The sequence below is a fragment of the Erithacus rubecula genome, assembly GCF_903797595.1.
Source record: "Erithacus rubecula genome assembly, chromosome: 8".
Lineage (NCBI taxonomy): Eukaryota > Metazoa > Chordata > Aves > Passeriformes > Muscicapidae > Erithacus > Erithacus rubecula.
In genome coordinates this window covers 2,562,442-2,588,036 of record NC_136659.1, presented here as the reverse complement: position 1 = coordinate 2,588,036, position 25,595 = coordinate 2,562,442, and the positions used below count along the sequence as shown (strand labels likewise).

Here is a 25,595-nt window from a genome sequence, read left to right as displayed (position 1 = left end):
AGCATCCCTTGGTTTTGGTTGCACTCCCTAATTTCAGAGCAAGAAGCATCTATGTCTTGCAGGAGCAGCTTTTATTTGAGGGGGAAAAGATATCTTTGGGTTGGGCAGATGCCTGAGGAGTCCCTGGAGGAAAAGCCAGCAGATGGTGCTCAAGGATGGAGCCAAGGCAGGGATGCTCCTGGGTGTCACCATGTGTCAGGGACCCACAACCACCCTGTGCTTTGCCTGAATCACACAGGCAAATTCACAGAAGTTTCTTCATTCAGGGTAGGAATTGCCCAGTTGAAGCACATCAGAGAAGATCTGCAAAATTTAACCACTCCCTGCCAGTTTCACTGGATTTTATTTTTTGAGCTGGGACCCTTATTCTGGTGGTGGGAAGACGTCAAAGTCACCTTTGCATCCTGGAAATGATGTAGAACACAGGGCTTTTAATTTTTTTTCGTGGGTAGAAAGAGAATTCCTGAAAACCCTCTTCCTGACTCATAGCATTAATCATGTCTAGTTATTAATGCACCAGGGAGGGAATATTGCTAAACTTAGTCCCAGCTGCCTCTAGAAATTACCAGCATGATGTGATCCAGTCTTTTACTAATTATCAGAGGGTTTGTTTGGTGTCTGGGGATAGAAAGTATTCTGTCCCTGCAGATGTCACCATCTCCCCAGGGAGGTCACCCACCCCAAAAATGATACAGCAGCCACAGCCCTGGTTCCCATGATGGATGGGGATTGCTTTGCTGGGAGTCACCAACACAAACAGAGAGGGAACTGCTAAAGGAAGTGTTGTAAAGGATTGTGAGTGAAAGGGGGAAAAAATAACCCCACCCCAAAATGCCCTGAACATCCTGTCTGGCTGCTCCCCTACTCTGTGTCAGTGATAAAGCTCCTTTTTGGAAAGGAAAATCTTCCAGCTTGGTTATTACAGCCACACAGGCAGTCAGATGGGAATTGAAGAGCTCTTGCAGCCTCATTTAATTACTGGAGCACTTGGTAAAAGTCACTTCAATATTAAAACCATGTTAAGATGAAGAAAAAAAAAGCAGAAATGCTAACAGCAAGAAAAGAAATCAATCTAAGTCCCAAGTGAAACATGTTCTCAATTGAGCTGTGATAGGCACATAACACGGGTCACACACATTTTACCAGTGTTGTTACATTATTTATTTGGAATTCTCTGACTTGGCTGTTTTTCACTACTGTTCTGGGGGTGCATGGAGCTTTCCTGTGGTTTGTTCTCCTGGTTTTTTTGGGTTTTTTTTTCCCCAGACAATTAAAAGTGTTTCCCTGCACTCCTTCACTGCCATACAGAAAATTCTGGTTTTCCAGGCAGATCTGAAGGCAGCACAGATCCCAGCTGCATGCTAGTTACCACTGGGAGTGGTGAACTGCAAGCAATAGTGGTTATAATTCTTCATCACAATTCTTCATCACAACTGTTTCCTCAAGTTCTTGCTTTACTGAATCTCAGAATAGCCTGGGTTAGAAGGGATCTTGGAGACCACCTTGTTCTCTCGCCCTGCCATGGGCAGAGACATCTTCCACTAGATCTGGTTGTTCCAACCTGGCCTGGAACACTTCTAGGGATCCAGTGGCATCCCAGCTGAGCTCTGCCAGACAGCTGAAGTCACCTGGAAAGGCCTTTGCTTTGCATGCTTCTGCCCACATAATACTCCTCCATCATATGTATTTTATCTTTTAGCAGCTGTCCCTCACCTTGGGTGAAAATAAAAATAAAATAAAACAAGGTCTTTGTTGTGGCTTTCCAGCAATTCCAATTTCCTCCATCCTCCCAGTGAGGAGCTGCAGCTCCCTTTTGCCAGGCTCATTTATTATTTGGGAACTCCCTGTCTGTAAGGCCCAGCCTGACAGATTTTGGAGGGGTGACAAAAGGCCCTGCTTGCCTTTGGGCACAAGGCTGGGGAATTTCTCTCTGGGTCCCACTGTGTCTTCAGTCTCTGCCAATGCCAAGGCCAGCACCATTTAAAAAAGGAGTTATTGCCTCAGTGCAAGGGCTCAGAACTTCCCTGAAGCATTCCAGCTATTTCTTTATGTGGCTGTTCTTTCAAAGAGCACAAACCCAAGAGCAAACATCATAAATCCCCCTTTGAAAATAAAAGAACTTGACTATTTGGTTCCTGGGACATCATATCCACTCCAGCCTTATATGGAACCAAGCAAGAGCAAGAGATAAGAGTTAAAGTTTCCATACCAGTGCTCATTGCAAAACACAAACCAGTGCAGCCTGCAATGTTTAACTTTGGCCAGTGATCTGCTGTCTCACAAGGCACAGGAATAAAATTAGCCCCAAATTTATTAGGCTCTGCCTAATGAAAGCTTAGCGTATTCTTTCACTTCATATACATATACATAAAAAAAAAAAAAAAAAAAAAAAAAAAAATCACCACTCAGGAAATTGAAGATGGATTTGTTGCTTTTTAAACTTTTCCTTTAAACCTATAAATCTTTTAAAACATTTATCCTGATGCTAAGGGGACTTAGAATAAGTTAATAAGTTTTTATTTATAAGTTATGTATAACATAACTTTTGTTTATAAGTTATGCATAACATAAATTCCCTGCTTCTGCCTTCCCACCTGGGTAGGTATAAAAACCTGCTGTTACATTTCGATGGGAAGGTGCACAGGGAAGAGTCTCTGATGTTGGAGGGAAGCTCAGCCTCGAGCATCTCTGAACTGCTGCTGGTAACTTGGTATGGTCCTTGGCACATCCCGACCCCTGCAAACATCCAATACATAGTTTTGTCATTCCACAGGGCTTAATATTTTTTCTCTCTCTTTTTAAATTTTTTTTTTTTTTTTTTTTTTTAATTTTAGGATCTATTTCTCACCAGCAAGGGAGCAGCGCTCTGAACGCGCAGCAGAGGAGAAGCCACACATCGCGGAGGCGTCCCCCGAGGCGCGGGGGGGGGACTGTGTGTGATGAGCAACTCTGACCTCAGCCCCGGGAACGCCAGCCCAAACCATCTGGATCCCATTTGCGACGCCGGCTCGCCCGGCCCCCCGGCATTCCCGAGCCCGCTGCCTCCTCCGGGCTCGCTCAGACCCACGGCAGCAGCCGCGCAGGGACCAGCGTCCCTCCAGTCCCCTCATCCCGCCGGTCCCCCACCATTCCCTCATCCCAGCAGTGCCTGCACCCCGCTGAGCACGGCGAGAGGGGACTGGGAACGCTGAGCAGCAGCGCACGCCATGAAGCAAGGGTGAGAGGCGCTCCGGAGAGGAAAATCCTGGAATAAGCAACTCTTCTGGAGGTTCACTCAGGGGTAAGTGTTGCTTGCCGTGCAGCTCAGCAGCTGCTAAGTCAATGTCTGCCTCCTTGGTGGGCTTTTTTCAGGGAATTTTGGACAAAACTCATCCCCAGGTTTGCATCAGTCTCAGAGAAGGGGAGCGATGCTCGCTCAGCCCTTGAGCTCCTCCCGGAGCTGATGCACCGCAGGTGTGTGTGAACACTCCTGTCCCCATCACTGCACGGCAGATAAATCCATTCAAAAGCACTGACCTCTGTATTACCTCAGCACGGTTTTTGGGTTTGGTGCCTCGGAATGGCTGCAGCAGCAGTGTGATGGGATGGGAGCAGGATGACACGGGAAGCGGTGCCCCAAGGAGGGCGTGTGGTAGTTTGGGAAGATGTATCAGCACAAGGAGGTGGGGGCATCAATGGCACCTTGCAAGGAATGTGCTGAGGAGGTGTCTCAGCACCCCTTTTCCTGCTCCTAGGGCTCGGGGATGTTGGATAGCTGCCCTGACCCCTCCTGCCCCGAGGTGAGGTAGGATGAGCCCAGCAGAGGTGCTCAGCTGTGCCACTCAGCTCCTGATGCCAGGCATGACCCCACTGCTCCGGGGTGGGCCAGCATGTGCCTCCAAGGATATTCCTCATCCTCTTGTGGTCATCTACAGAGAGGGAAATCAGCCAAGCAGCAGCTTTTCCCCTAAGGGAAAGGGCTCTCCAGCCGTGCATGGAGCCACCGTCCCTCTGCACGGCTCCCATCTGCTCTCCCTCCTGCCCTCCCCGGCCCTTTCCCCGCACAGCCCCGGTTGCCCTCAGCCTCCTGGGACTTGCTGAGGGGGCGGCTATGACTAATCTGGAGACACCCTGCCACCATCCCGCTGGGCTCAGCAAAGCCTTCCCTTCCCAAGGAGAGCTGGGGCGAGAAATGGTTGTGGCCAAACTGGTTTCCTGACCAAGCAAAAGGGCCAAAAGTGGCTGGAATGGGGGCAGCCAAAGCCCCTGTGGTTCCAGTGTGGGCAATGGAAAACTCTCAGCTCATTTCTGGTTGCTGTGATGATCCATGTGTGCTCTTGGGGGAGGAATCCTGCGTTTTTCAAAATGCTGCTTTACCCCATTTTTTTAGGGAAAAAGGAATTAGTATTTGTGGTTGGATAATTACGGTGCTTATATATTGATGCTTCTGGGGCACAAATTCCCAGTTTAGGAGGTTTGCAGAGAGATGGTTCCAGACTAAGGCTGTTGCAGGGAGCTGGAGAATTCCTCCAAGGTCATGTAAGAATACAGTGGCAGAGGAGAGACTCCATCTCCCTGGCACCATCCCTTCAGTCAGAGCTCAGGGAAACAGGCTTTTCATCCCCAAATTTCCTCTGTCTTTGCAGAGAGGTTCACCATAACCAGGGCTGTGACTGTGTTTAAGGCAGGAGTGCAGGGCTGCCACCACACCATGGTTCATTCATTCCCTTTCCAGTTTCCAGCACCCGCCCCAGTCCCCTTTCTGGTTTTTCAAACATCTCTACGATTTTCCATTCAAACTCAGCAACTTTCCCTGATTTCAGGGTGAGCTAAACCAGCCCCTGCTTTATTCCCAGATGTGAAGGAGAGGGGGGGAAAAAATTTTAAAATAATGTTCCTTGTCTACTTTTGCTACGTGCCTGTCCAGGAACAGGAGGGAAGGGAACATCTTATTCCTTCCATCAGTACAAACTGTGTTAACTGCACAGCCCTGCCAGCCTTGGATTGTGTTCCCCACTGGATTTCCAGCAAAGGGGTGAGTCTGCCCTGTGCTGGGCGTGCACGGCGCCGGGTGGCACTGCGTGCTCACTCCCTGCCCTGAATCACAGCCAGCCTTACCCCTCCACATGCCCATCACTTTTTCCACCTTTTTAAGTGATCTGTGTTCCACATTAAGGAGTTGATTTGTTTGGGTGGAGAGGCTCCGGGAGGCTCCGGTTACTATACATAAAGAGTCATTGATCTTTGAGGGAGTTTCCGCTTTTTTTTTCCTTTTTAGCAAATACTCCCTTTCCTCTTATTAACAGCTCTATTTTGGTCTCAGTCTTTGGATGGAGAAAACAACTGGATTTTAAGCCAACAGCGTGCTTAGAAGGACAGAAATGAATATGTGATTCATATTAAATTCTAGCACCCAGAGAACGCGCCTGGGTAGGATATGGAAGCACCATAACTCTCTTGCTTTGCTGAACACTGGTTTTCAAAAGTCAGAGCTTCAGTGGCTTGCAAAAGCAAGCAGATTTTTTCCACCCTTTCAAGCTTCTTCGTCTTCTTTTTTTTTTTTTTTTTTTAATGTACAGGTCTGCCTTTGTAGGAATAAATGTTTTCAGGGGCAACCCTCAACCCCACAAACCTCACCTTCCCAGTAGCACTTGGCAGAAATGGTTATGCCTCAAAAGAGCTGAGACAAATCTTAGTGTCTCCACCTGGAGCCATGAATAAAACCAGGATCTCTCCTATTTAGCTCATCCTGAGTCTCTAGAAGGCCTGTGGAACCAGGGGGAATTCAGTGTTCTGTGATGAAGAGGTGGCCAGGCACGGGACGCTTATGTCCCTTGGAAGGGTGACCAAGCTTTTTTCACACTGAAAAATCATAGTATTCAGCCTCAAAATCACACCAGGAGTGGCTTTTGACTGACATTTTCCCCAGCCCAGGGAAATTGAAGGGGGAATTCATCCAGGCGAGAGAGGAGCATGCCTCACCTCCAGAGGGCAATCTGCAGCTCCCTGGCTCCACATCAAGATTTTGGGAGCTGGTTCTCGCAGCTGCTCACTCCACAGCCATGACTGCAGCCATATCCCACTGCTGGGGATGCAAGGAGCTGCTCTGGGTGCCTGGTGTCCACTTCCAAGCCACTGGCAGGGCTTACAGCAGCTGCCCCCACGTCTGTGAATACAGCAGAGAACAGCCAAGCCAAGGGAATTTGAGTTTGAGCAGTCTGGTTGGGAAGCAGGGTGGTGATAAACATGGGAAAATCCGCAGAAAGCAAATGCAGGTGAAGGCAGAAGCCTCTTTGTTTTGACTCTGACATCCCCATCAGACAGATTTCTGGAGGGGCCTAGAGGATTCTCATAGCATCCTGCACAAATTATGGGATAATGCTTTGTTCTCCCTCTTTGAGAAAAGCTGTTGGATCCCAGCTGCAAGCTCACCTCTTTTTCCCATTAGAAAAGCATGATCCACCCCACATGCACAGGGGAATTTAAGGGTTGCAGTTGTTTCTCAGGATTTTAGTCAATATGTTTTCTGTGGATGCTGCATGGCTGGGCAGGAAAACTGGACCAGATATCTTGTGGTCTGGGGCAGTGAGGCATCCCAAAGGTCCCTGGGTGTGCCAGCTGGGAAAGCTGCACAAAGCCAAACCCAAATCCAGGCAATTTGTCCCCAGAAAATGTGCCAGTCTCTGCCTACCATGCTCCGCTCCTTCCCAGAGGCTGCTCAGCTTTCTAGCAGGAATGTGTCACAGGAACAGGGAGATTATGGGAACAAATGTCATAAATACAATCACAAAATGGTTTGGGTAGGAAGGGACATTAAAAACCATTTTGTTCCAGCCCCCTTCAACATTTTCAGGGATCCAGGGGCAGCCACAGCTTCTCTGGGTACCCTGTTCCAGGGCCTGCCCACCCTCACAGGGAAGAATTTATTCCCATTATCCCATCTATTTTATTTTCACTACACTCTAGTGAAAAAAACCACCCCAAAGCACACAAGCAAAGAACTGCTTAGAAAATGAATTTGAAACATTCACTAAAGGAAGAAAAAAAATAAAGTAAAATGTCAAACTTTATGCACAGGGAAGTATGCAATATATGCAAAAAATAGCTGCTGGGGAAAATATTTAAGGAAATCACTTCATTGTGTCAGGGGTAGAAATGATTGCTTTTTGAGAGCAGTATTAGGAACAGATGTATTTCTTCTGATGAAATACTGTAATATTAAGAGGTCGGTGCTCACTGTATAAACTCTAGACAGACATAAAACTTCCAGATTATTGAAGGCTACAGGAGTTAATCTTTTAGCACATGAATCATGAAAAAATTGACTCCCCAGGTTTTGGTGCTAACTTAACAATTCAGGAAAACTCTTTTGCTTCCTAAAGGCACTCAGCAGTCAGGTTTTTCAGAAAATTTTTCCAGCTTGAAGTGGATATAGCAAAAGTTTCACCACTGGACTGCAAGGAACTTTTCATTTAAAAAATGAAATAAATCCACAATTAAATTGCCTTGTTGAAAATACATTATTGAAAACCCACCAATGCCAGAGAATAAAGTTGCAAAACAAATACTTACCATAACCAAGTATTTAAAAAAACTATTTCACATCTCTGGTTTTATCATCCATCCCCTGCAAGCTGGTGCCACCTCCAGCTTCTGTTACCAGTGGTAATTTGGGACACAAAGCAAGAACACATTGAGCAACGGAAATTGCTTGTTGTGCCTCACTGAGGCAGGCCAAGCAATAAAAATCACTTTATTCACTGTCTTAAACCCACTTTTCTCGCTGAGCCACAGGCTTTGCTCAGTCAAAACAGAGCTGAATAGAGTTTTAGGTGAACTCCCCCACCCAAGGAAGGAAAAAAATATTATCCTCACCCACCCAACCCCTACTATGTTACCTTTACAAAAAAAGTTGCTGTTCTTGCTGCATCATCTTCTCCAAGGCCATCCCCTACAGGAAAATCATCTCCTTGCCCACCCCTGTCTGCAAGCACTTAACCCTTCCTCATTAGCTAATGAGTGCCATGGAGAGAGGGCTGTAAAAGAAAAGCTTGCTCAGAGAAGGTTCTTCTTTTCCTTAAGTCAATCTGTAAGAGACATCCATCACCTCTTCCTGAAAGACATTGCTGCCTTTTTCCTTCTGCTGACTAATCCTGGCTCCTATGACTTCAGGATGGTTTTGTGTGATGCTAAAACTCATCTCTTATTGATAGAAAAGTCCCTCTGCTTGCACAGAACTATAAATAGCACAGTGGAGGTCACAGAGAAAGCTGGAAATGGATCTGGAGGTCTCCTAAAAGATGAAATGGGCAATGAGGTGAAATGAGCTGTCCAGGGAGTGGTGGAGTCTTCATCCCTGAAGGTGTCCAAGGAACACCTGGAAGTGGCACTCAGGGCTTTGGGGCTGAGTGACAGGGTGGGAATTGGTCCCCATGTTGGACTTGATCATGGAGATCTTTTCCAGCCTAAGAAATTCTGTAATACTGGAAAATCTCAGCTTCTCACTGCTATGGGAGATCATGGGTGATCCTGTGGGCTGGGAGATTCCACAGCCTCAGGGAGTTTCACTTTTCCCTTCAGCTACATTTTGTGGCTGTAAACAGGCTCAGGACAGCTGCTCTATGTTAAAACCAAAAATCCCCCAAATGTTTGCTTCAGTCCTGTCACTTTTTAGCCAGCAAAACATCAATTTTCACTGGTTTATCTTGATGCTCTGCTCATCCCCAGTTGTTGTGTCTGAAGAGGGATTGGCTGCCAGCAACTAATAAACAGGATGATAACATGACTTCCTGCATTTTGGGAAAGAAATATGAGCAGTTTTACAGCACACATTACTTTAATGGGCTGTTTTCCTTTGCATGCATTTTATTTCAAATTTTTCATTCATTGCTAGCAGCCTTTTCTCTCTGTGGCATCCCCTCTTTAAGGGGGAGGGGGCTCCCAAGGTTTGTAGATGCTTGTGGTTGAAAGAAAAAAAGGAGAGGGCCTGCAAAGGCTTATAAACTTTTATTAACAAATTACACACTTGGAGTGGAATTTGGTGTGTTAGTCCCTGATCTGCCTGATCTCAGTATAAGCACGTGGCAGTGGCTTTTGGATAAAGGATAGAGTAAAAGGGAAAAAGAGAGATCACCATTCTTGACTCCATCATTGATCCAGCTGATGGGGTATCCAGGGGCACAGATGCATCTGGGCTTCATGGTTGGACCTTTTAGAGTGACATTTTTCCCACCCTGGAGAAAAATTTCTCACTTTCTATGCAAATTAGTTAACAAGTTTTTCCTAGATTTTTCTTGAAATGGCTCAAGGGGTTCCAGAGGTCCTTCTGCTTCTCAACGTCATCCCTGATGTACTTATCTCCCCTAGCCAGAATAAGGATGTTATAAAATGCTGCCAGACCTCCATGTGGCCTCTTCTTCAGCCACATCCTGTTCTTCCCCAGAGTGGGTTACTGCCAACAATCCTTGGTTGTTATTACCAGGAATCCTTGGTTGGCTCCACAGCTGTGAGGTTTTGAGACATACACATCTTGAATCAGAGAACACTGGAATATCCTGAGCTGGAAGGAAGCCACAAGGATCATCAAAATCCAACTCCTGGCTCTGCACAGGACACACCCCAACAATCCCACCCCATGTCTGAGAGTGCTGTCCAGCCCTCCAAGCTCTTCTAGGCTTCTATACAACCCCAATGGATGCTGCAAGTGAATTCCACTCATAAACTTACAGCTCTTCCATAAATTTCTTCCCAGAGGGAATACTCTCCCATAGGGTTGGATGGGTGGCTGTCATGAGCTTGTTGCTTCTGCAGAACTCTGGGACCTACAGACCTTTCTGTACTTATGTGCTCAGGGGACAAACCCTCTCCATGTGTCCTTTGGGTAAAACCATTTTTTCTCGGAGCAAGATGCCCATCAAGGACTCAGTCCAACGGGCAGGTTTGCTCCTGCTGGAGGCACTGGGAGGTCTGGCTTGCACTGGAAGAGCCAGGGGGATGGATGGGTGCCACCTCACAAAGGTGATGGTTTAGTCTCTTTAGGAATGACAATGATACCTCTGGACTGCAGCAGCTGCCTCTATAAATTGAGGGGTTGCCAATAAAAGGGAAGACTTTGCCATGTCTTGATTAATATTGTGTGCTAGCTGCTGGCTCTGGGGGCCTGTTCAACGTCTCTTCACCTGGTGATTATTATTATTTTTAAAATTATTATTATTCTTGTATGTTGGGAGAAAGGCAGAAGAGAGGTTTTGCCAGACTCATGCTATAGGATATTCACAAATTCCATCTGGAGCACAGGAAAGACCAAATGCTGCAAATCTCCCAAGAAAGACCAGACCAGCTTTGGCAGGCAGGGATCCAGAGGAAGTGTCAGGATCTCATTGAGGTTCAGGAAATCAGGTGGAAGTTGTCCCCTCCTTTCCATAGAAATGCCCATTTATATCCCTGAAGAGTCCAGATTTCCACATATTCCCAACTCTTGGTTCTGTTTCCAGCAATGACCATCAGTGTAATTACCACAGTTTTCCTCAAAAATAAGAGTTACTCTTCCCCTTAGCCCTCTTAGGCTCTTGTATTGGTCATAACTTTCTGGACTGATGGAATTGGCAAGGATGATAATAAGAAAATTGAATCACTTTTTTTTTTTTTTCTTTTATGCTGACCTGGTCAACAGTTTGATGTACTGGAGTCACTTTTGGCTGATTTGAGTAATTGAACCCCTTTGGGGGAATGAAAGGTATTAAATCACTGTGTTCCCTTTTGGGAGGATATTTTCCCAGTTAAGCCAGCCTTGCTGGTTTCTACTCTGTAGACTCAGAAATGAAGATTAAATAATAAATTGGTCTTCTCCATGACAACAGGAACACAGCCTTCATGGTGGAGACGTTGTTTCAGAAGGCTTGCCAGGTGGATCACAGATAAGAAACTTGCTTAAATTATACTTTTGGCTCCAGCAGATAAAATATTATTCTTGGTGCCTTTCCAAAATATGATCAACCAGGGCAGGCTATTCCACAACTGGGGCTCTGAGCCTGGGGGAGTCCAAGGGCTTTTTTTGCTGTGCAGCCAAATCATGTGGCTTATTTGGGTCTGGAGTGCTTAAATTTCCATTTGTATACTTGGGACAGCTGAAAAGGTGAGCTGAGGCAAAGGGGGATGTTCAGGGCAATTATTGTGGTGCTTGGAAAAAATAAAGGGAGAAAAGGCAACAGCAAGAGGAAGTGTGTTGGCAAAGATGTATCAGCTGGTCATCCATGGGTGGGGAGGGCAGGTGGGAGGCCACTGTGTATTTTGGTGATAGAAACCTAAGCATTTTCCTATCTATTACGTATTGCCTGGGACAGCACAGGCAAAAAAAAAAAAAAAAAAAAAAAAAAAAAAAAAAAAAAATCATCTAATTCCACAGAGGTGATTAAAGGTCAGTTATGTGAATTGCCACTCTGTCCAGCAGCAAAGAATTTTTTTTTTCCTGCCAATGTGCCACAGAAGCCTTGTAAACCCACATGGTTTGACTTTTCTACTTCGTGCCTCATCTGTGCCTGACCAGCAATGCCACTATTTCTCACTCTCCCCTGTTTTCCACCCTCAGGTCTCATGTCAGGTGCTTTGAAACAAAGAGAACAAAAGGAAAACTCACAAAAGAGCAAAATGAGGAAACATCGACATTTGCCCCTCGTGGCAATGTTTTGCCTCCTGCTCTCAGACTTTGGCTTGGTTGGTGCTCAGCAGCAAGCAGGTAAGCCCAGGCTCCTTCACCTGACTTTGGCCCTGTACAACTACTCACTGGCACTGTTTGGTGTTTGATCTGCATGCCCATGGGATGCTGTGGATGGATTCTGGATGTTCTGCTCCTCAGCTCCCACCTTACTGAGGGTCCTTGGGACCCACGCCTTGGCCAACACTCACGGTGCCTCCCCAAGCATGATGCTGGCCTGTGCCAGGATGCTCTGCAGGGCACCAGGGTGTGGGACCTGCACTCAGGCTGGTCCTGAGAGGGTCTTCTCCTGGGCAGAGCTGTTCTGCCCTCCCTGCATGTGTAGGAGGTCTTCTAGCAGTGAGAAGAGCACTGCCACTGACCTGCAGAAAGGCTGTTTAAAGAGGTGATGCTGGTGCCTTTGGGACCAGAGCAGGTGTCACCAAATAGGTGTTAACAGCAGGAAAAATATGGAAAACTCATTTCAGCACCCATTCTGCTGAAACCAAGCTGTCCTTCCTTCCTTGAACACCACCATGGAGCCAGCAAAAGCCATGCAGGAGACACGGGCAGCTAGAAACTGAACAAGCCTGAATTCCCAGGTGGAGCTGCCGGTGTCTCTGCCTGGTTCAGGGCTGGTGTCCAAATCCATGGGCAAGGGTGTAGGAGGGCAGAGGCACCTCAGCTCCCCCTCTCTGGGCAGGACAGGTTGCATGCTGTCCCCCAGGGCTCTGGTGGCTGTTTGGTTGTTCTCCAGCGCTTCTCGTTTGGCTGTGGGCGATAAGGGGAAGCTGAGCTTCACTTTCACCATGCCAAGGAGGCTGTTGGTTGTTTGGGTGAGGAGAAGGAGGCATGCCTGTGCTGACTGGTAGAAAACCCTAAACCTCCATCTGTTTTTTTAAAGCTGTCAAAACCGTTGCCGTGGCTGATATAATATTTCTAGTGGATTCCTCCTGGAGCGTTGGGAAGGAACACTTCCAACTCGTTCAAGAGTTTCTGTATGATGTTGTAAAAGCTTTAGATGTGGGAGGAAATGATTTTCGCTTTGCCCTGGTCCAGTTCAGCGGAAACCCCCACACAGAGTTCCAGTTAAACACCTACCCCTCCATCCAGGACGTCCTGTCCCATATTGCCAACATGACTTACGTGGGGGGAGGCGCCGAGCCCGGAAAAGGATTAGAGTACTTAATGGAGAAGCACCTCACTAAAGCTGCTGGAAGCAGAGCCAGTGAAGGCGTGCCCCAGGTTATTGTAGTGCTGACAGATGGACAGCCCCGGGGTGATGTGGCTCTGCCCTCCTCTGTCCTTAACTCGGCCGGTGTAAAGCTGTTTGCGGTCGGCAAAGTTGAGGACGCAGTGGAAGGGGCATTGCGGGAAGTAGCGAGCGCACCCCTCGATACGCACCGCTTCAACCTAGAGAATTTTACCGCTCTCCACGGCATAGTGGGAGACTTAGTGGCGAGTGTCCGCTCCTCCGTGACTCCAGGAAAGGCTGGAGCCAAAGGACTGGTTAAAGACATCACAGGTAATGGCCGACTGGCGGTGTCTGCTGGCGCTGTGCTCTTTGGCGTTGCCACTCCGTAGGGGCAAGACTGAGATGGACCTTCAGAGGTGTAAAAACAAAGGTTTGAAGCGTGTGGCCCCCTGTTTGGAGGTGCTGCTGTTTGCAGACTGAGCCAGGGCTGCCAGGAGTCAGGGCAGGAATCCTTGAATGGGCAGTGGCACCTTGTGGCTATCCTTTGGCACATATTGCATGGAAATTCAAGAGTAGGGAGCTCTGCAGAGTTAGTAAATTGCCCTGTCCAGTTCACTCCCAAGGTGGGGAAACAGGGGATGAACACACCAGACCTGATGGTGACCCTGAGTGAAGATCCTCTGGAGACCAAGAAGGTCACTGCTGATTGTGGGGACACCATGATGAATGTCCCCTTAGAACCAGGTGGGGAGACAGGGAGATATGCAGTGTGCCATTCCAGAAAGTCACATTCTTGGCTGAAGACAGCAAAAGAAGCTGGGTGGGGAATTTCTCTGCTGAAAGCCCACCCCTGAGCTGTCTTTTAACCTCTCTCCTCATGCACCTGGAGAAGGTGTGTGGTTGGAGAGTCTTCTCTGCAAGCCCATGGCTTCCACCTGGAAGTGCTGGAGCACTGGACCCTTCCCATAACTGAAACCTCCCTGCAAACCACGTTGGCTTTAATGGACCTGCACTGAATGCAACACAGGGCCTGACTTCCCTGGAAAAAAGAAACAAACCAGTCTTCCTCCATCCCTTCTCTGTTTATGAAATTCCAGCATGGCTCAGAAGTGCCTTCTGAGCAGCTCTGTTGTTTTTCAAAACAGAAGTCCTGGGGATCAAACCTTTCTTTTTATTCCTGAGACTCCATCTGAAGGTCGAGAGCTTGTGGGGCGATGTAAGGCCACAGCAGTGTGATGAGGCAGTGTGACATTAATCCCCCTGTGCTGTCTTGCCTGATTAACCCTCACGCCAGTCTCCATCACTGCATGACACCGAGCAACACCAAGAGGCTGTGCTCATGTGTGTTTTTTTGTCGTGCAAAGCGCTTGACAGGGCAAATATCCAGGTCACAGGAAAGCCACAGGGGAGTAGCTGCCCCACAAATATAACAAAAAGCTCGCCATTGCTAAGGAAATGACAGCAATATACGTGGAAAATGAATATTGCACTCAGCCTGCTGACAGCTCTCTGGTGGCTGCTGGGCATCTTAGCCATGAAAGAGCCCAGTGCTTCCCTGTTGAAATCAATTGGGGAATTGGTCTGTGGAAGCTGGCTGTCCTCCTCTGGGCCATGCCAGCAGGTAAGCCCACAGAATGGAAACATCTGGAATCACAGACATTCCTTTCAAAGCTTTAAAGCAAAATTCCTATTCATGTATATCACGCATTTCCAATTTTCTACTTAAAGGTATTTTTTTGCAAGCATTTCCTTCCCATCCTTCTAACACAAATTTAAGTTAATCCTACTATTGTAGTGTTGCCCCTGTATGACTTGGATGGGTGATTTACAGAGTATTGTTGAATATGGGAAAAGATGTTACAGGTCCTAACCTCGGACGATAACAGTGTGCAAAGCATGGTACAAATATCTGCATAAGAGTTTAAGAAACCATTTATTCATGATTACAACATGTGGCATTAAAATGCATGAAAGTGCTATGGATGCTATGTTAGAGAAACGATCCCTAATATGAAATGGAATTGTAAAAAAGCCCCAGTCCTGTAGGGTTCTAGTAAAGAGAACCAAAACTTTTGGTCTGTGGCAGTCCCTGGAGCTGACTCACGTAAGTACAACGGTCAGCCCCGAGTTTGCCCTGAAGTATTTGTTAATCTGAGCTGTCTGTCTCATCTGACCCTCCTTGCTTAGTTGTGTAACCAGCATGCTTTTATTTGTTCTCCACACCAGCTTGTTCCATAAATGTGCACTGAAGTACAAGGTTTTTTTAACAGTGATGACAAATTATCCAACGTCTCTGTTTCATATCAGTTTTCTCTTTGGTGGGAGCAGCCCATTAGTGCCTGGAATCTTGTTCCTTCAAAAAGATATCCAGGATATCTAAAGCATCCCTGGGTAAAACCACTGCAAGATTTCCCTTTCATTTTTATGATGAAGTGGAATGTGTGCATCCCAACTGAAAATGGCTGAGTAAAACCAAACCTAAGCACCTCTAAATTTTCCTCAATGGAGAAATAAATCCTGGAACTCCTTGAAATTCTGAACCCTCGTGATTGCTGCTGAGCCAACAGTGGTCATTGAGTTGGTCCAGGGGAGTGATGGGGACTTGGAGACCTTTTCTTTGTTGCTGGAATTGCAGCTTTATTTCAATCTCCTGGTTTATGAAAGCATGTACTAGTAAAACAACTAAATTGGAAATAAATAAATAATTTACTGGCAGTGCTGGTTAATAGCCAAGGGTTTATTCCTGGCCTTGCTAAACCACATGCCAGCTTTTCTTCTGGTTTCACCTTTGGCTTTCAAAAGTTGAGAGCTGACAGAGAGATTTCCAAATATCACTTGTTGGTCATTTGCAAATAGTCTGAAATTTGAGTTCTTAATGTGAATGGAGAGTAATAGCATGGAAATATCCAAGTATGCTTTGGGGTCCTCTCCCCGGTCTTTGTTGCATGCATACAACACATTGGTAATGTCAGTGGTAAAATCAGTTGAGCCAAAGGAGTAAGAGCAGACACTAGGGCATTTTGGGTCTGCTTTGGTAAGTCTCACAGCACAAATACTCCCCCTCAACACCATGTTCATGCCATGTGTAAGCTTTGTTTGGTGTGTGTATATTCTCAGCAAATGCTTGTGACCATCTGGGTATGGTCACAACAACTACAGTTGGATAATTGTGTCATGACTGATTTCATCACCCTTTTTTAACCTGATTCTGCATTCCTCGATTGAATATCCAGAACCATATGAAAAATACAGACCAGACCCCTCTGGCCATAATCAACCCATCTTTGTGCAAAAAAGTGGAAGTGACACAATTTCTGCATGGCCTGGGTTGAGAACTGCCTGTCAGACATGTAAATTCAGGTGGATGCTGGCAGCTGGTCAAAGAAAAATAGCTAAAACCTTTTAAATAGTTTCTAACAAATGCATTTTAAATAATAGTTATTCATGGTGGGAGAAGCCCATGTATTCAGCCTCTGTGTTTAACCAGCAAGAGCAGAATTGTGACAGAGGAGCTGAAACTTTCCCTGCACCCAGTAAATGCTGGCTTTTTTCCTGCCTAAAAGTAGAAGCCATCAATGATAAAAACCTCCTCACCCTCTACCTTTAGCATGAATTGCCACCAAAGTCCCCCTTTTTCTTTTGGCTCTGTCTAAATATTTGGACAGCACTGGCCACCAATGGAACGTATCCAGATTTCCAAAATCTGTATTTTGCCAAGGCTTCTCCTGGCATGCCAATAATCCTATCCCCATGTCACTACAGCCACGGGCTCGTGTTGTATTCACTCAAACCCTCCCTTGATGGGTTGTGGATGCTGCTGGGAAGGGCCTGAGAGCTCATATTCAATCGGAATGCAGAACTAAGAGGCAAAAGTCACCTCCTCAGTGATCACATTATTTTGTTTCCTCATTTTCGTGTTTCTCACTGGTTTTCTAAGAAACATGTCAGAACACTGTTACAACTGCATGTAATCACCCATTTTAATGCTTTCACCTTTTGCATTTCTTTTTTTTAAAGCTCAAGAGTCCGCTGACCTTATTTTCCTTATTGACGGATCAAACAACATCGGAGGTGTCAATTTTACAGCCATACGCGATTTCCTTGTAAATTTGATTGAAACCCTCAGAGTTGGAGCTCAGCAGATACACATTGGGGTGGTGCAGTATAGTGATCAACCCAGAATCGAGTTCGCTTTGAGCAGCTACTCCACAAAAGCGGATGTCCTGGATGCCGTGAAGGCACTCAGCTTCCGCGGGGGCGAGGAAGCGAACACCGGTGCGGCACTGGAGTTTGTGGTGGAGAACCTCTTCACCCAGGCGGGAGGCAGCAGGATAGAGGAAGCGGTGCCTCAGATTTTAGTGCTGATAAGTGGTGGAGAGTCTAGTGATGATATCCGAGAGGGCTTGTTAGCGGTGAAGCAAGCTGGTATATTTTCGTTTAGCATTGGGGTCCTGAATGCTGACAGTGCTGAGCTGCAGCAGATTGCTACTGATGGAAGCTTCGCCTATACTGCCCTGGATATCCATAACCTTGATGCTCTTCAAGAATTAATACTGCCCAACATTGTTGGAGTGGCCCAAAGACTCATTTTGTTAGCGGCCCCAACCATTGTGACTGAAGGTACGTATGCCTTTCCAGACCCTTGCATTTCAGTGAATCGATGAATGATTGAGCTTTTGCATGCTTTACGAGCATATTTGAAGCTTACAGTGTTTTAATTTTTTTTTTTTCAATTAATCTCTCTGGTCTGGTAATAGTGAAATAATGTTTCTGTGCAGAAACTCATTGGTGCAGTGAGTCATCCCTCAAAAACCTCAAAATCTCTTGTTGCAATAACTGGCATGACATGGGGTGTTTTAAAAGACAGGAGCAGAGTACTAAAAAAAAGGGTATAATAAAAAACAAATCTCATATAATCCTTATTGAGATATCTAAGCAACCCTGGGAGTAAACACTGCAGCACTGCCAATTGTAAAAATATTTATGCCTTGTAAGCTTACGTTATATGTCAGTTGGAAGTGTCATGACCATAAAATGTGGCTGAGGAAGGTAAAAGGAATGCTAAATGGATCCCTATGTACCAGAGTTGAAATTATCTGCTTGCTGAAACAGTAAAATTCTACAACTCACTGAAGCTCTGGGCTGCCCTTGGTAAAATTCCTGTGTTGCTGAAGTTAAAAACTGAGCAGCCCTTAGTTCTTCTGTAGTAAAATCCCTACCTTTGAGCCATCAGCTGAGAAAGTTTACAGTTTTCCACGAGGCCATGGGGATTAAAAATGCAGGTGTTAATATTCCACTTAGGTCACTTTGTCACCTGTAGGTCCCATTGACATTATTTCTGGATTAGCATCAGCTCATACTCATCAGCTGTAGAATAATGAATATCTGGATTTATGGGGCAAAAAAGTGATTTATGAAAGACACAATACGTCATATTTCAGAGGAGCTGCTGGACTTAATTAGCAGGATGCTTAATGCAAACAGCACTTTTGGGATCCCCTTGTCAGTCTGGAGTTCTGTACACACTGTTCCTCATGGTGTATGTTGACATATAAAACTGCATTCCAGATGTCTTTACTGATCCATGCCTAAACATGATTGCTATCCTGTGGCTCAAATCAAAGGGAGGAATTTGCCTTAAAGACCATTTTATGACCTTGCCTTGATTATTCCAGGAAAGAACATTAAGAACTTTTCTTGTAGCACCCTACAAGAACCATGTTTAGCCAAATAATATGAAGTCAGCATGTGTAGTTAAAATGTGTATGCTGGGATCCATGCAACTCAGTGGAAAATCTCTCTTCCTCCTGTCTGATTTTTAGCAGTTTGAATGGCAAGATTTTAAAAAAAATTAGTACATTTTGGTTTCATCTGCACTTGCATATTTCTCGTGAAGTGACAGCTCATTTGTGGAAGGTGCTTCGTCAGCCTGTACAGTCACATACAGATGGATGTGCTAAATGGGGAAGTAGATTATTTTCAAAGGATCTTTAGGGCATTTCCTACTCCTGGCACCCATGGGAATCAATTTTGACTGGTTGGCTTGATTCACATCAGTAACTTGGATGACTGCAGTGTAAAGCAATTTGGGAGATGCTGCAGCCCAAAAGGGACGCCAAACCCTCTGAGGTGCCAAGTGCTCCTGTGAAATACTGAAGTCAGCTTCACTTTAGCTCTCCAGCTGCTCATCCTGGGATAAAGGGGTGTTACAAAGTGGCTTCCTGTCCTTCACCTGCTGGGAGGACCTGGGTGATGGAGTCAGATGAGGTGCTTCACCAGACAGCTGACGTGGCAATGAGGATGGGATTATGCAGGGCTGGGTTCAGCACTGACACCCTCCAACATTCCCAACTTTGAGAGTCAAAGATACAATGCTTTGATCCCAAATCCTTTGAAATTGTTGGGAGACTTGCCATCAGCTTTACAGGGTTCTTATGAGATGTGCTTAAAAGCTTTTGCATTAATTGTGTCCGTGCAAACCATAACCGTGGGTTGTTTCTTCCTGTGTGTTTTGGGTTTGGTTCTTGCATTCCTCTGAGGAAAAATACTGCAGGATTTGAGAGCTGCAACAGGAATGAGAAGCAGAGGGAACTCTTTCTTCCCAGCCTCCCTCATCTTTCCAAAGCCCCTTTGATGTTTCCCCCTAAAGTCAAAAGTTTCCAGGCTCTTCACTTTTGGGTTTCTAGCTGCTGACAAGCTAAGGATCTTCTTTGGACATTTCTCCCGGGTCATGCAAAGTAGCAATGTCAGCCCTTGCTATTCATTTGGAAACTTTCCTGTTTCCAGCTCTCTCCTCCTTGGAGTAACTGAGGAGGAAAAAAACCTGGCTGGAGGGATGAATACTGGAAATTATGGCCCTTGGAAAGGGATCACTTACACAAATGCTCGTTGCTTTGTGCGTAGCTCTGTTCTGACAGCCTGGGCAGCCAACTGCAGACCACTGGCAGCTCACTTGAGGTTGTGGCTTGAGGAGGGCACCACCACATTTGCTTTGGTCATTTCCTCATCATTTTATGCCTGACAGCACCATGGTAGGCAATTTTAAACTTCCATTTTTTACAATTGATCCTTAATGACATTATTTCTAGCATGACTCCATGGGAAGCGTTTGCAAAGGTTCATTTGGTGATGCAGGCAGATCTTTCAGGGTCTGAGGACAGAGGGGAAGCCCAGCCACAGATGTCATCCCGTTACATGTCACCCCAGTCTCGTGGCACTCACTCATAGTGAGAAACCTGACAGCACCCAGCCTTTGGGAGCACTGCTATCCACGGCCAGCTGGTGCCTGGCCAAGGAGGACTGCAGCCAAAGTTTTGTTCTTCATTGAAATCCAAAGTAAACAGCCTCCATGCAGAGGAACCCTGATGGGCTGGGGGCTGCTCTTCTCTGTCCAGGGAAAGGCAGTTTTGCTACTGCTGGCCCTGAGGGGTGTGAGACCCCCATGGGTCCGGGTGTCCTCTCCCCCCAGGCTGTGCACTGGGTGTGGCAGTAAGCCTGAGAGGTGATGGACCTGCCTCCTTGAATCCTGAACCCACCTCAGGAGCTCTTTGATGTGTGGCTGATTTAAGGATACCCCAAGTCCAACACAACACAATGATCCACAGTGCTCCAGCATAAATGGGAAGCAAAAGAAATTTTCCTTTCTCATGCCAGTGGCATGAAATCAGGGAGGTGATGATGTGAGAGGATTTGTCTAAAAGATGGTTTTAAGATTAGGGAACATGATAATAATGTACAATGCTGTTAACACAATAATATTAGTCTTGTTAATATCTACTTTTAAAATAAATATATTTGCTGTATTAAATATCACAATGCTTTGGTTCCAGTTCCACACAACAGGGTTTTATTTCCTCCCTAACTATTGTTCTTCAGACTTAGCCAGGGCACTGGAAATCTAATTGTGCCCTTTCTGTGTCCTGTGCCATCATGAATAATAATGTTTCAGAAGTTACAAGCCAGGGAATCTGTTTGTTAAAGACATGGCCACCAGAACAAAATCCATCTCATCCACGATTGGGCCAGCTGTGCCAAGAAAAAGCATAACTTGTTTTTGTTAGATCAGGAATAAGATTTAGGATGAGAAGACCCAAAATCCAGGTATGTTGAGTAGGTGGAGACTCTTCTTCCCTTGTGTCATTGCTCTCAGGAGCCTAATACTTCTCATACCAAACCACCACCATCTAAGTGGTTCCTATGCAGACAGAAGGAGCATCCATCACCTGCTTATTTTATCTCATGTACCAAGAGTGCCAAGATCTCTCTTTTATCTCCTTTATCTCTGAGTGCCAAGATTTCTCCTTACTGCCTCTCATTCTTGCTTTGACATATCCATGTATTTTAATATTCAAGTGTGTAAAAATCACAATTTTTGCAACTCTTGGGTGTTTTAGGAAGGAGAACCAGTCAGATTTACTATTAGCCCTCTGCTAGAGCCTAAAAAAAAAAATTCTGTTTGGAAAGCAAGACCTTTTTAAAGGCGTTGAGAGTAACAGTACTCCAAGCAAACAAGAGGTCGTGAACATGTCTGAGTTGTTGACATAGAATTGATGCAGAGTGCTTTGAAGGCTAACATGATGTTCATGTGTTACTTGCAGTTATTGAAGTGAACAAGAAGGATATAGTCTTCCTGATAGATGGCTCAACTGCTTTGGGGCCCGCCCCCTTTAACGCAATTCGTGATTTCGTTGCCAAAATTGTCCAAAGGCTGGAGGTTGGACCCGACCTGATCCAAGTGGCGGTGGCACAGTACGCAGACACTGTGAAGCCAGAGTTTTATTTTAACACCCACCAGACCAGAAAGGATGTGATGGCCAATGTGAGGAAGATGAAGCTCATGGGGGGCACGGTGCTCAACACTGGCTCGGCACTGGACTTTGTGAGGAACAACTTCTTCACCAGTGCTGCCGGGTGCAGGATGGAGGAAGGGGTGCTGCCCATGCTGGTGCTCATCACTGGGGGTAAGTCCAGGGATGCTGTTGACCAAGCTGCAGAGGAGATGAAAAGGAACCGGATCGTGACCCTTGCCGTTGGGTCCAGAAATGCTGACCTGGCAGAGCTCCAAGAAATTGCTCACGAGCGAGATTTTGTGTTCAACCCGAACGACTTCCGCCTCCACTCCATGCAAGCCATCCTTCCTGAAGTGCTGTCACCCATCCGGACACTCTCTGGAGGAGTGATTGTCCCAGAGCCACCACCAGGTAATTAATGGCCTTTTTCTAATTAACGAGGTATGCTTTATAAATTTGCCAATTCTTATTCTATAACATGTAGAGATAATGGGGGAAAACACATCAAGCGCATGTTCCAGCCTGGCTAAATGTGAGTGCATGAGCAGGTCAGTGAACTGGGTAGCATGGTTGTTGTTACAGCTTTATCCCTTGTTACAGCTTTATTCTCTACTGGAGGTTTTTGTCCTGTTCTGATTTTTGACACCAACATCTAAAGGCCTGGATATGGAGGATGTAAATTACTTGTTAGGTACTGAAATTATTCACTGAAGGCTTTTGCTCTTCTTAGGGTATGTGTAGCCTAGGAATGGAACACCTGTGAATGTTAACGTCTCTTTCTCAGTTTGGGAATCATCCCTAGTGGGTGTTTGCTCAGGAAAGTAGAGGTTTATTTGGGCTGTAAAGAACCTAAGCCAATTTGTTTGTGAAGATGTTCAGAGCGGAAGTTGTTTGACTGAAACTCACCCTTTAAGAACATATTTCATTTTCTTATGATTTACTCAGCTCAAGCCCTAAGAGGCATGCAAGGATATTTCAGTGTTGATTTTCATTTAATCTGTTTAGGAGATGATCCAAAGCTCCACAAAGCCAGTGGACTCTTATTAGTTGTCTTTGCCATTGCCTTGCCATCAGTAGACTTTGGAAGAAACCAAGTGATAGGCTCATGTCTTTTGAGGAAGTTCCCCCTGCATTTCAAGAGACGTTCCAGGTGCACAGATATTTTATACCAAATTTCTCAGGATTTCTTCACAATAAAGATGCTTGAGGTGAAATCCTTGTTGCACTAGATCATATTTGAACCTTGCATTTCTGTCTCATGGCACATGAACATTAGAAAACCAGGATTTCTTCCAGCTCCCAGTAAGATCAATAAGGTTCCCACTGGCTTAAGTAGCCTTTGAATCTTGTCCATATTTTTTCTCATTTCTCACATAATTTGAAATTATAAACCAGAGTGGAAAAGAATCAGAATGTTTGGAAAGAATCCTGAAAGAATTAAAGTATTTACATGAATTTACATGAAAAGAAGATATTTTGAAATCAGTTGGCCAATATTTGTCCTTAATGAAGATGAATATCACAGGACTTAGCATTTAATAACTTTGTTTCGGAGTTTGTTTCCAGCTAATACAATTTTGCATGGCTATACACCAAACCTGACGTGTTTATTTTTAAATGTAAATTAAAAATGTTCCTGTGTTTTCTTGTTCTTTAAAGGTCATTCATGCAGCTTCTCTGTTTTTCCAGTCCTTTTTTTTGTGCTCACAGCTATTCACATACATAATAAGCAAGGAATCATATCCTACCCCTACGAATTACTATTGGTAGCAACAAATCTGATTTTTACGCTGGGGGCAGTTGCATTTAAACTGCATTATTTTCTCACTTTGGGGCTTGACTGGCCCGTTTATGGAAAAAATAAAAAAAATCAGGAAGCCAAGGCTCTCTGTAAAGTCTGAGAGCCATTCCTGTATTCCAAAGAGCACTGTTTTTTCTTTTTTGTTCTGAATAGCTCAGTAATTATATACTTTATACACTGGGCATCAAGCTTACAGGACAAGGCAAGCTAGAAAATGGATGAACCCAGCCAGAAATGCTTTAAGCAGAAATAGAATGGGCAGATTTAGCAATGGGCATAAATAAAATCATGAAAAACTCGCTTGGAGGAAGGCATCTAGAGGGATGCCTTGGATGGCATCAGTTCTCTGAGGTTTTATTTAAAAGCTTGGCATTTTGATCTGTGATCTAGATGTGTTTAGAGCCAAAAAAGAGCACAGGGTGATGACCCTGTGGTGTCTGTGGGGTGTAGACCTATGTCCTGGAGCTCAGACGATTGGAGACAGCCCAGGAAGGATTTAACCTTAAAAAAAGAAATCAAGAGCTGGCTGCTTACTGCCAAAAGTGGGAAATTTCCCCCCCTCCAACAGCCCACAAAAGGGATGTCTATAACAACAGACAGTAAAGTGCAGAGCTCAGGAAGGCAGGTATCCTCAGGTAGCTGTTGAGCCTGACATTTTAAAAAGTTGCTAATCTTTCCCTGCCCAATTCAGTCATTTCCAGCAAAGTCCTTGTCACTTGTGTGCTGATCACACCCTTGCTCCTCTCTGTCTCTCTCTCCCCTCCCTAACACGGTTCACATGCGTGTACGGCGTATGCTGCATGCACACATGACAAAAAACCTCCCGTTTTCGTTGATGTCTCATGTTGTTTTCTGTGCTCTACCGCAGTTCAAGTAACCAAAAGGGATATCATCTTTCTTTTGGATGGATCACTCCACGTCGGAAATGCCAACTTCCCCTTTGTGCGGGACTTTGTGGCCACCCTAGTTAACTACCTTGATGTCGGCAGTGACAAAACGCGAGTTGGCTTAGTGCAATTTAGCGACAGCCCCAAAACCGAGTTCTCCCTGTACTCCTACCAAACCAAACCTGACATAATCCAGCGCCTGGGGCAGCTGAGGCCCAAGGGGGGCTCGGTGCTCAACACCGGCTCCGCGCTGGACTTTGTGCTCTCGAACCACTTCACGGAGGCCGGTGGGAGCAGGATTAATGAACAAGTGCCCCAGGTGCTGGTCCTGGTGACGGCAGGGAGCTCTGCTGACCCCTTCCTCCAAGCTTCCAATGAATTAGCTCGGGCCGGAGTGCTGACTTTTGCTGTTGGCGTTAGGAATGCGGATAAGGCAGAGCTTGAAAAGATTGCCTTTAATCCAAGAATGGTGTATTTTATGGATGATTTCAGTGCTCTGGCAGCTTTACCCCAGGAGTTAAATAAGCCCATAACAACATATGTTAGTGGAGGTGTGGAAGAGGTTCCACTCGCCCCAACAGGTAATACCTACCTTCCTGCATGCTGACTGCATGAAGTTAAACCTGTTTAAGTGAATTTCTTGTTTCCATTGTACACCTTGACACGTGTCTCAGCCCTGAGTCATCAAAGTGATCATGGCTGTGTTTAACTTGATGATCTTTAAGGTCTCTTCCAAACCAAACCTTTCTATTATTCTATGAATACATGGCCTGACACTGGCAGCACTTAATTTTGTTCAAGTCATAGCTACCACACCTCAAAAGTACTGTTTTAAGTCTTTTTTGACCTGAGTGAGTGTGTGCCCATCAGTCACTGACTCTGGTGTTCCCTTGCTGTTCCCAGGGCCACAACCTGTAAATGCATCATTTGCACTAAATCAGGCAATGGGAGTGTGAGACTTTGACCACAAGAAGTGGTGTGGAAAGGTTAAATTCCTGCCAAAGAGCAGCAGAGGAGCAGAGGTCTAGCCAGGAACAGGTGAACAAATCCATCCCCAGAACCACTTCTGGTCAAAGTGATGTCATAAGGCTGTCACAGAGGCTGGATTTGACCCCAGAAATTCAAAGTTATCCTCCAATATTAAACCCAAGGGCTTTTGGCAAGTTTAACCCTTTTTAAGCAGGTATTTTCTAATAAATTCCTTTATTGTGGTTAAGTGCCCACGAAGACATAAGGACAACTGGGGTGGGTT

General features: G+C 45.6%; 1 protein-coding gene across 7 annotated transcripts in view; it reads left to right on the top strand.

The window, feature by feature from the left end:
• The first annotated feature begins 2,951 nt into the window (after positions 1-2,951).
• COL6A3 (collagen type VI alpha 3 chain) overlaps positions 2,952-25,595 on the top strand; it is a 57,051-nt gene continuing 34,407 nt past the window's right edge. For 2 of the 7 annotated variants that reach the window (XM_079310607.1, XM_079310604.1), the window contains exons 1-6: positions 2,952-3,280; positions 11,567-11,713; positions 12,576-13,196; positions 16,884-17,486; positions 21,464-22,066; positions 24,325-24,924. In XM_079310607.1, coding sequence (XP_079166733.1) covers positions 11,572-11,713; positions 12,576-13,196; positions 16,884-17,486; positions 21,464-22,066; positions 24,325-24,924 — 2,569 coding nt within the window. In that variant the 5' untranslated portion in view covers positions 2,952-3,280; positions 11,567-11,571. The remainder of the gene's footprint in view (positions 3,281-11,566; positions 11,714-12,575; positions 13,197-16,883; positions 17,487-21,463; positions 22,067-24,324; positions 24,925-25,595) is intronic. The other 5 variants (XM_079310606.1, XM_079310605.1, XM_079310608.1 and 2 more) reach the window with 4 other exon arrangements.